Genomic DNA, 11,352 nt, shown 5'->3' on the forward strand with positions numbered 1-11,352 from the left:
AAATCGGAGTGATAGCGTAGTCTGAGCGGAAAATGATGTAAGGACGAAATGTAGAGACAAATGTCTTCTACAATTATGTCGAAGTAATCATCAAAATCGGTTCAGCGACAGTCGAGATAATTGAGGTTATGTGATATTGAAATTGGTTTTTCGACTGTGGCACCCCTGGTGTTGGTCCCACGAAGTTCAAATATTCTAGAAAGTTGTAGCATTTGGTGAGATCTTTCGTTTAAGCCCTCATTCATCAAAATCGGTCACATAGAACCGGAGATATGATTTTTTGAATTTCGTGAACTTTGACCCCTCATATCTCCGGTTCTATTGAAACCACAGTGCACATACGCACCATTTTGGAAACGTCCTAGACTGAACTATAACATACTAAAATTTCATTAACTTGCACAATGCCGTTTTTGAGAAAAATGTCTTTGAATTTCCATGAATTTTGACGCTATCACAGCGCCACCTGTGGTGACTTTTTGAACTTCCATCTGAAAGTGCTCATCGAGACGAAACCAAAAAGGTAAAATTTAGGTCGCTATGTTAATTAGAACCGGAGATAGAGGCCGGTCAATGTTCGAACTTTGACCCCTTATAGCTCGGGTCAGGGGTTATGGATCGACTTAAGGTTTTTTTTGTTTGATAGGTATAATCAACGGCTACAACATACTAAAATTTCAGCCCGATTGCATAAGGAATTTTTGAGTTATTCAACTTTTAAGATTTAAAAATTTTCTTTTTAATAATAGCGCCCCTAGCGGTGGTTTTATGAACTTGCGATGTTAGAAGGGGAAGTGGCATTTCACGAGAGCTTTCCAAAAAGCCCTCATTTTTTAAATTCTGACAATTAGAACCGGAGTTATGACCATTTTAAGAAATTTTTTTTGGACCCTTATAGCTCGGGTCAGGGGGGTCGGGGGACCTTACGTTTGGTATTGATGGAAAGCCCTAAGGCCCAGCTATAACATACTAAAATTTGAGCCCGATCGATGCCATAGGGGCGGAGCTATTGAGAAAACAAAAAAGGGTGGTCTTCAAAATGGCGGAAGGAGGGGTGGGGGGTGGGGGGTCAATGCACCAAGTTGCAATTTTCACCCGATATATAACCTTTGCCGAAAACCGCAAGTCGATATCTTTTTTAGTTTAGGAGCTATTAAGCTCCAAAGAGCGGCCGGACGGCCGGCCGGCCGGCCGGCCGGGAACGTAACTTAGCCCCCCATATATTCGTGATCAGGAAGTGCTGAAACACATTTTGGCCAAGTTTGAGGTCGATCGGAAGACATGAAATTTTGTTAGGATTATAGTAGGTGAGATTGTTAAGAATCTCACCTAATAATATTTTCGTATAAGGACGAAATGTCTGCCAGGATAATTTCTAAAACATGTCAAAAATTGAAAAAATCGCAAGATGCGTTTTCGAGCAATTCCAAAAAACATGATTTTGAGGGGGAAAGGAGGTATGGCTGGAAAATGAAATATTAAGGACCCTTGGGTCAACTTATGAGGGGGGGGGGTCTTCCGAAGTTCCAAAGTCCGAAAAGTGGTCGCAGGGGGATTGAAGGTGGAAATTTTGAGTAGTGAAAAAATTGTGGAATTATATATACTGCTCACTCTGTGGAGTTCGAGTAGTAAAATTAAGTCATTACGAAGCTTAGGATCGTACGAAGCATGGGAACTTTCCCCTAATATGAACAACAATGGTGATATTAGAACACAGTTCTGAAGCAGTCCAACAATTCACTTAAAAACTTTCCGACTTGGATCCGTTTACACGAACACAGCCTTACTACAGTCTCTAAAATGACTGGATTTCTCCCACTAATGCCTTCACTGATCTCTTTGAATTTAAATTATATTCTACATCACTGAGTGAGAGAAATCCGGAAAAGTTAAAATAACATTCCGGATGTGTTAATTTTACCCTGCAGTATTGATCCTAAATCGGTGTCAATATTACCCTTTTTAGGTGTATTAGGGGTTAAAGTTACCCTTTTTCATGGTAATTTTACCCTTAAAAAAGGTGTAAAATTAACATTAAAAATGTTGATATATTTTTACACCTGAAAAGTGTTAAAATTATGAGGAAAAAAAAGTTAATCGCACCCTCTTTTTTTCTCAGTGTAACAATATGTAGATAGAGCTATTTGACGTGCTTTATTTATCATACTGAGGATCTTGTTATGCAATTGGTAAAAACGTCCGTCACCTCTTTGGCTCGAGTTATGAGTTCGACTATCGTTCAGTGCAATAAAATGAATAACTGAAAGGAGACATTTTCAAACGTAACAAAATGTAGAATAAATGCATTCGACTTGACTCAAATATTCCGGGAGCACAGAAGAACCATCCGCATCTGGTGAGATCGGGAGACACTCTTGGGTGGTTCACGGTAAACATATCTTGTATTGGAAAAATCTTGATACTACATTATAGCATTATTATGTTGTAGCAAATATATCAATACGATAAACGCAAAATTAAACTGTTTCCCAATGAGGAGGTACTTTAAAAAAAATTCCTCATGGTTTTAGTTGCATTCCTGCCATATAGTTTGGTGTTTGGTATCTGGAATGCAATAATAGATACAAAACTCACCCTTGTGAAACTGTTATATTTAATTAAATCTTTAAGTTTTTCTCTCCCAACACTTACTATTTTTAAAGGATTGAATTGATGATACTTTCCAAGCATTAGGGAGACTAGGGCAAAGAGTCACAAATCGAAAAATTCAAAATTTAATATCTTTCAAGGTAAAAAAGATAGCGTCTCAATTTTTTTTCTATAGATAGCCTCCATAGACCTTCTTCAATGTCGTGAGTTTCTTAGAATTCGAACAAGGAATTTAGAAAATAAAAAATATCGAAATTTTTAGCCCTATTTTTCAAATATTTTCCTTACAGAAGATAACAATTATTACCTACTTATTTTCCGAAATTGATGCACTGGCGAATATTTTCTAAATAATCTGGATTTTTTGAATACGAATCCGCTATCTATTTTAGAAAATCACAAAAGTTCTTTTCTCCAGAAATCCTTTTATTAAAAATGGCCACTTGGGGTAAAAAGTAACAAAAGGTATAGAGCAAAAAATAACACAAAAGCGAAGCAATTTCTGATGTCTCACTTTTCTCGCAGAGAAAACGGCGTTTTACAAAGGTGTAGATGAATAAATTTTCTATGAAAATATGTCCTCTAGGTATTTTTCCAAATTGACGGAAGCCTGTAATGAAGCGAATCAAAATATGATAATACCCCATGTCTGGTACTATTTGCCCCAGCATTTTTGAGAATAGTCACAAAATTACCTTTTAGAAATTGGCTTGATAAACGTATTTCCTTACAAAATATAGGAAAATTTCTTTCACAAAGTAGTAGAGCGGTAAATTTCCTATAAAACTACGCTAATTAGAAATTTTTGAAGCGCTCGAGTAGCTTGTAAAAAATAAAATATCCGTTTTGTGACTTTTTGCCCCAGTCTCCCCTACCGTGGTCGTTTAAACCCACAACATTTATGAGAATTTTCTTTTAAGAATTGTGTGAAATGAGCAAGATTTTCGAGGTTATGTTCTTTTGTTGTGTTCCAGTTGAACAAAGAAAATCGCTGAGTTGGATAACCATATCAATAAAAATTTTAACGTTTTGAAATAAAATACAAAATACAAGTTTAACCAAGCAAAACAGCATCAGATTATTTGCCGAAAGTGCCTCAAAAATCAAAATTATGGATAAATGAAAAAGAAAAAACTTATTCCTTTGCGGATTTGCATTTAATTAAAATAATATTAATTTGCGCAGTTCAGTGATCCTATGGTCAGAGATGCCAGAGAAATGTACATTTTCCTTAAGCACTTGGGACCTGAGTTGTAGTGGCAGCCTGGGAGGCAGCTTCAAGGGCAGCAGCAGCCAGTAGTGCCTTCTTCAGTTGTACACCAACGCATCTCTTGTACAGCCAATATGCATTGGTGACGGTTTGTAGTTCTTCGCACAGAGCTACGCCATTTAACAGATCCTCAACGACTTGCTCCAGCTGGGGTCTGAGTTCCTCTGATACGGGTGTAGCAAGAACCTGTTGCACGACTTTATCAACGGCAACCTGAGGCCAGGGATTAACTGGAACAACTCCTGCTGGGGGACTTTGTGCCTAGATTGATTTATATTGTTAGTAGGTTGTTGGAAAGATATATTTTGATATATATTTTATTAGTGAATAAGCTGTGACTTACGTTGATTGCCAGGAGGGATGTGAAGAAGAAGGTGAAGACCAGAAGCTTGTTCATTGTGGTTCGTTGAAGTTTTTCGGTTTACTGATGTATCAAATGAAACACTTCACTTAGAAGTCAGGAAGTAACTGATGCAGATTCCACTCAATCTGATCCAATTTATACTCACTAAATCGTAAGATAAGGAAAATTTTTCTACATCTTTGGCTGCTTAGCGATAAATTCTCATTGTCTCATTTCTCCACGTGCTTTGGTAACTAGCTGAAATTTTCCAAGATTAATAGACATAAATTGCAATTGCAGGTGCTGTCTTGTTTACCACAATTTTCCATGAGTCAGATGTTTTTCACAGATGCACTTTCACCGCTTATTTGCTGAAACTACAGTAAATTGCTCTGCAATGGTTGTAAACAGATTTTCCTGGTCGTTTGAAAACCACACACTAAACTTTAGGACTTTGCTTTGCATTTTTTTGTTGCTTCACCAAAGAAGAGAAAAAAAATGTTGACATCAGAGAAAAAAATCAACAGACTCCAAAGAGGATTCATTGCTGACCATCTTTTATATCGTTTCTGGGAAGAGGAAAAATTTAACATGACGAAAAAGTAGTGACCTAAGTTCCATTTACGGAAAGTGTAGTTAAAAAAAATTCAACACTTGTAATTACGTTATATATCTGAGATATTCCTCGCTTTACCACCTTGAGTCAATATAGTCCTAGAAAATTGCAATTAAGGGGAGTCAAGGAAAAAGTCAAGGTATAATATAAATACAAAAGTTTCTCACTTTTCTTAGTATTAGATGAGATTCTTAACAATCTCACCTACTATTTATAAACAAATTAGAAAATTTTTCTTTTCAACACTTGCCATATTAAATTTATTGTCAATAGCAATTCTAAAAGTTTTACGTTCCTGGTACAAATTGTTTTAAGGGAGGAGTAATCTCACAAATTCCACAAATTAGTACGACTTTAGAGGATATCCCAAGCTACACGTGGAATACTATAATTCTGCCCATTACATCACAGTATAGGTGCCGTATTGAATTAATTACCTGTTTATAGAGAAATTTCTCCGTGATGGGAGACTTTGAGAAAGGTTATTGAATCAATTAAAAACAGGAAACCAAAACAAATTTAACTTCTTTAACTCAATCCACACTCAACTTCACAGACTTTAACTACAGAATCAAATTAATCGACATACAAATTTATAATTATGTAAATTGTATTTAAATGTTGTACTTCTTTTACACAAGAACCATAAAGTATTGGAAGACTATGTATTTAAAAAGAACAAAATTAACATTCACTTAACGTGGCAGTTATTTAATTTAAACCTTCACTTCTTTTTCTATAGGAATTAAATAGATTCAGGGTAATCCCAGAATATTTAATCTGTAAAATTTGTCTGTTAAGATTTATCCCAAAACGTCATACACTTAAGGCTTAGGATCATTGATTAGAGATCCCGTGATATCCTTTATGTAATCCTTTACTGCCAAATTTTACAGGCTAAATGTTCTCGAGGATTAACCTGAATCTATTCGGGCCCTGTTTTAGTTTTTTTTTAATTTTTTGATTTTACTCATTAAAATATGTATGTAACTGTAAAAAAATGTTTCTGTTTTATTCAGTCTAAAATCGGTATGAATCGTTTCAGACTGGGGTGAAGGATTCAAGGAATTATAAGACCTTTTCAAGTGACTCTAATTCTTTTTCGAATCGGCTAAGAAATAGACATTTTTGAGAGGTTAATCCATAGATTAAAAAATCGTTAGAAGAAATCCCTCAAAGCTATTATGATATATGTACACATGGAGTTCATATGAGTAACACTGTAATCTTTCTAGAAAGGTTTGAATACTATAACATTATGTATTAGGTGAGATTCTTAACATTCTCACCTATACTATAATCCTAACAAAATCTCATGTCCTCCGATAGGGCCCAAACTTTGCCACAATGTGTTTGGCCACTTCCTGATCACGAATATATGGATGGCTAAAAACCGATCTTGTCCATCCGTCCGGCCGCTCTTTGGAGTTTAACCCATTCAGTCAATGTGCCAGAAATACTTGAGATAGAATGTTCATATTTTGGGATTAGTTTCCTATCGATTTCGAAAAGAAATTTTTGAAAAGAAAAAAAAAATTATATATTATGGAAGCGCGGGGAGCCCCTGTCAAACACACGTCTTAACGGTCGCTGAATTTAAATTTTGTGCAATAATTCATTACAAACTCTATTGCTTTAGATAGAGTAACTATCCAAGAACACAAATTGACAACTAGAATTCAAAACAGGAAAGAGGAAAAATGCCAATTTTAACAAATTCGACGGGATGTCGTATTTTCCGTCCGCCATTTTGAGCAATAATTTTGCATTACTTTCCGCGAAGCGAGAAAAGAACAACAAAATGTATTTCCATCTCTGTCGGGCTATTTTTCCCAAGTAACTGAAGAATTAAAGTTACTAAAAATCTATGCCCGACAGCAATTCGGATAAAAATTTCCCAGGAATAAATGATCTAAAATCACTCAATTTGCGTATGATGTATAATACAATGGTAAGGAATGGGTTAATAGCTCCTAAACCATGAGAGATATCGACTAGCGATTTTCGGCAAAGGTTATATTATATACCGGGTGAACATTGCAACTTGGCGCATTGACCCCCACCGCTCCATCCGCCATTTTGTTGTCTCAATAGCTCCGCTCCTATGGCATCGACTGGGCTCAAATTTTAGTATATTATAGCTGGGGCCGCTGGGGCTAAGAGCTTTTGACCAGTACCAAGCTTAAGGTCTCCTCTGACCCCCCTGACCCGAGCTATAATGTTCCAAAAACATTTCTTAAAATGGCCATAACTCTGGTTATAATTGTGAAAATTTATAAAATGAGGACATTTTGAGAAGTTCTAACTGTTTCAGTTTTTTCAATACTTAAATACACTTAATTACATAGAACTTAGAACTAGTAACCCCATCTCGGTTAAAGATAAAACTGAGATTGAAAAGAATCTCAACTAATTAAAATGGATGTCTATAAATCTCATTCTATAAACTGAACTAAATAGGCAATCAGGCTGTCTGTATGGCTAGATTTCATTATATTCTCTTTATTTCTTTCTCTTTGGACATACCCAACACCCCTCCTGGTAACCCTAAGAAGTCGATGATGGGATATAAAATATAAAACCTGAGAAAGGGTAGAGGTTTTTCTTGACGCTAAGACAGTGATGGCTGCTAAAAGGGTTAAAATTTATATTATTCTGTTCTATTTTTTAAGTTGGTTATAATGCAAACTTGTATTTACTAAGAAAACGATATCTATGATGAGAAGCACTTATGTATTAACATTACAAATTTTCCAAGTTAATACAATTCCTAGGCGCATAGCGCCTAGGGCTTATGAACTTATATATTGATGGCAATGGTAAAATATAATCTACGACAGAGGGATTGGCTCTCTGGAATGACAAAGTTCCACCTTTACGAGGTAGCAGGTAATTAACAAACATAAGAGGAAGTATAACGTTGAAAGCCATCTGCATATGTGTATCTTCCTTCCGTCGGCAACCAATGTTTCTGTCTCAGTTGAAGTGTCATCGTGTTGAGATGTAAGGTCGTGATTAATGTTCACCACCCACCTCCAATCCTTAATACTCGAAGATCCTCAAAAAGTGGTGATAAATTAAGATTTATCGATTGCCTGCTCCTTGTTTGGGTATCTTTTGAGGAAAATTTTGTGTAATTTATAATGCCTGTCTCTCAGTAGAATCCACCAAATTATTCCTCGTCACACACGCATTCTCAATGCGACCAGACACACTAAATCTGTTGCTATATTCCATCATTCATATGTATGTAAATTATTCTATATGTATAGTAAAATGTAATTAATTGATTGTAAATAAATTCCCTAACACTTCATATTATCTAGCAAATTAGTTTTCTTACATCCACATATCCTCATTAAATCCACGGTGATTTTGTCTAAAAGGGATTCATCTTTGCCAAAATTCTTCCCATACTCCCTCTGTTCGCACAGACAAGGATGAAATGTCAAAAGCTAAATTAAATTCTCAGTTGGGATTGAGACCATGAAGGAATAGCTCGAAAATCACAGTAAAGACAATACGTTGTCACGTTCTCAGAATAAGGTTGAATTCTCAGAAATGCCTTATCGTTCCTCAAAGATAAAAATTAAGATAAGTGGGAAGTGTTTAATGGAGTCAAGATCATGGTCTGGGTTGGTTGGTATTTTGATAAGAAAAATTAATTAAAATTTTCATACTTTTGTTTAATATTGTTTTATGGTGCTATTGCATTGAAAAATAAAAAAAAAAGAAATTGAAAAGAGGAAAGAAGAAATTCCCTTTAACACAAGTATGAGACGCCCGTATATGGAAATAATGTGTAAAAAAGAAATAGAATAAAATGAAACAATTATCCATTGTTTTCGTCGTAAAATATTTTTCAGTGGAATAGCCCCATTAGGTTCGCTCTGCATTTTTCAATAATTTTTTTTTTAAAGAAACTGGAACACGCGGACAAAATATTCAATTGTGTAAGTGAACTTTTTGATGTTTGTTTTGTTTGTTTGGGACGCAAAATTTATTTAGTTTTGTTATTCTTTCATAATTCGCAGGAATATTCTTATTCTCTTTTTAGTCTTATTTCAGCAAGATGTCACCATTAATTCATTAATTGAAATTATAGGAACACAATCCTGAGGTGACATGATAACATATTTTCGATAGTACCGACTGGCGAATCCGAAAAATTTATAATATTTATTTTATTTATTTTTATTTATAATATTTTTCATTAAAGCGAAAAATATTATTCATTGATATTGTCAGAACAATTACTTAAATTTTTGGGCTATTTTTGTCCTTATCGTTCATAGAGGCACAAAATACACCGAATCAGATTCTGTTGGATTTTTCAAGGTTAGATGTAAGACTTATCATTGATTATGTTTCTCAGTTTAATTTTAATTGTTGATTTTCAGTCCGTAAAAAGTGTCTCGTCGTTAAAGGATTAAGAATGTCACAATAAATGGCCCAACAGTGTGTAAAACGTCGAAACTAACTTAATCTAAGAGATGTAGATTTATCGATACTATCGATTAGATAGTATCAATAGGTTATTATTCCATCTCTGCTTTGTTCCTAAAAGGGTTTAATGTCCTTGACACACTTACGACATAAGCCAAAAGACGGCTTATAGTGGAAGATGATCGAAATGTAGTTTAACCATTATTTCGAATAAAATTACGCTAAGACGTCTCTCGGCTAACCCACAGGTCTGTCGAGGCCCTAAGGCTTTCTTAGGCCTGTAATATAAATTTATTAATTATAGGTCTTGATGGAAAATTGGTATTATATATCCTAAGAAAGTAGCCACCATATAGGGATATTACGTTGTTGAGTACCACCTACAAGACATTCTCCTCCTTTCTGCGAAATAGTAAGAAATAGTAAGAAATATCGACTTCTGGCCCTTAATGATCTCTTATACCATTATAAATCCCAGAATTATGTACATATAGTATTTAGCAGTTTGTCGACTTGGTCTGCATATTCCAATAATTTTTTTTTATTATTTTTATCGATTTTATTGCTTAAGCTCCATATAGTGGGCAGTATTTACAGATTGGTTTAAATCAGTTGTGAATCGGTAAAGGGTAAATATTTTCAAAAATGTTTCTAAAATATTATCATCAAAAAAACGAGTTCGGGCATTTTGCAAAGTATACGATGCTTTGCTATCCTTTTTTATATTACCATATTAATTGGACTGCATAAAATATATTTATAATTAAAATAATTTAAGATAATATGAAATTGGTAAAATGACTAAAAGACTCTGGTTTTTTTGCGAACGTGGCGACCAGATGCATAATAATAAAATAGTAATATTGTTGTTTTTCTACTGATTTTTATTCAATGTATATATGACCCTATATTATATTATATGCATATGGCATCGTAATCAATGTTGTTTGTACTTGACAAATATATGTCTTAAAAACTTCAGATGCTAGAAACTGTTTCACTTTCTACTATTCTATATGATGGATATTTCTGGAACAAAGAAAATATGTTGAGAGTTTTTTTTTAAATATACTGAAATATTTTTCAAAATTATAATTTTTGTATTATTACATACATTATTTAACACAATAATCGTAGAAAGTAAATAATGTAAATCAATTTTTCTTTAACAACATCAAATTTATGTGTGTTTAAGAGTATACATAGCAATTCTCTTCTACTTCACAATTCCTTTCTTTCAGAGGAGAATAAAATTGAGTCTTTTGCAGGTATATGATTCAGTTAATCAGCATCCGGTGGTGCTTTTCTGTTGCATTAAAAGCGGAAATTGTATTATGCAGAGGCAAATGTATATGTCAATTATTCATCAATAATGTTCTAAAAATTAAATTTGGCCGTTATACTTAGTGAAATAAATAATTTTTTCTTCAAAAACGTCTCTTGATGTAATCAAGCTTTCATTGAGCTTTTATTTTCTGTTTAAGTCAATTGAGCAAGAAAAGCTATAGAATTGAGAAGTAAAGAGGAAATATCCAGTGATAGTGTCGTTTTACATTTTTGTGATGAAGAAAAGCATCGAAAAGTATATTTTCAACATTATGAGATGCAAAAGAGGAAATCTCCTCAATAGAAGCTGCTACGACCAATTTATTCACGCTTCAACAGAATTTCCTAATAGCTTTACTAGGAATCGATTGTGGAGCTTTTCAGATACAACAACAAAGTGCTGTAAGAGGATTCGTCTCTTGGGGAATCCTTCTTATTTGCCTTTTTTTCTTTCTCCATCATCTGGTTTGTAAACACTATTCTGCGAATTTGGACTTGTGTTGAGTCTGACCATCTTCTTGAAGACATGGTACCCTTATATCGGGAACGTGCACCAGAGAAACGAACTTCTCAGCACAAGTAACTTTTCTCAAGTGCTACTCTCGAGGGGCTTTTCATCAGGCAGATCGCTGGAGGAGATTGGGTAAATACAAGAAATCATCTCCATCGATTTCATGAAAATTTCAAGTGGGTGTAAATTAAAATTCTAGAAGAGTGAAATTAATCAAGCTGCGTGATACT

At 34.4% G+C, this 11,352-nt stretch overlaps 1 protein-coding gene across 1 annotated transcript; it reads right to left on the minus strand.

Moving 5' to 3' along the window:
- Nucleotides 1–3,752: 3,752 nt before the first annotated feature.
- On the minus strand, nt 3,753–4,392 carry LOC129798353 (uncharacterized). The gene is made up of 2 exons (XM_055841471.1): nt 4,224–4,392; nt 3,753–4,141 (listed from the first exon to the last, which is right to left on the minus strand). Exons 1-2 carry the CDS (start codon nt 4,275–4,277, stop codon nt 3,842–3,844), a joined length of 354 nt encoding a protein of 117 aa, XP_055697446.1. The 5' UTR covers nt 4,278–4,392; the 3' UTR covers nt 3,753–3,841.
- Nucleotides 4,393–11,352: the final 6,960 nt, after the last annotated feature.

The sequence above is a fragment of the Phlebotomus papatasi genome, chromosome 1 (assembly GCF_024763615.1).
Source record: "Phlebotomus papatasi isolate M1 chromosome 1, Ppap_2.1, whole genome shotgun sequence".
Classification (NCBI taxonomy): domain Eukaryota; kingdom Metazoa; phylum Arthropoda; class Insecta; order Diptera; family Psychodidae; genus Phlebotomus; species Phlebotomus papatasi.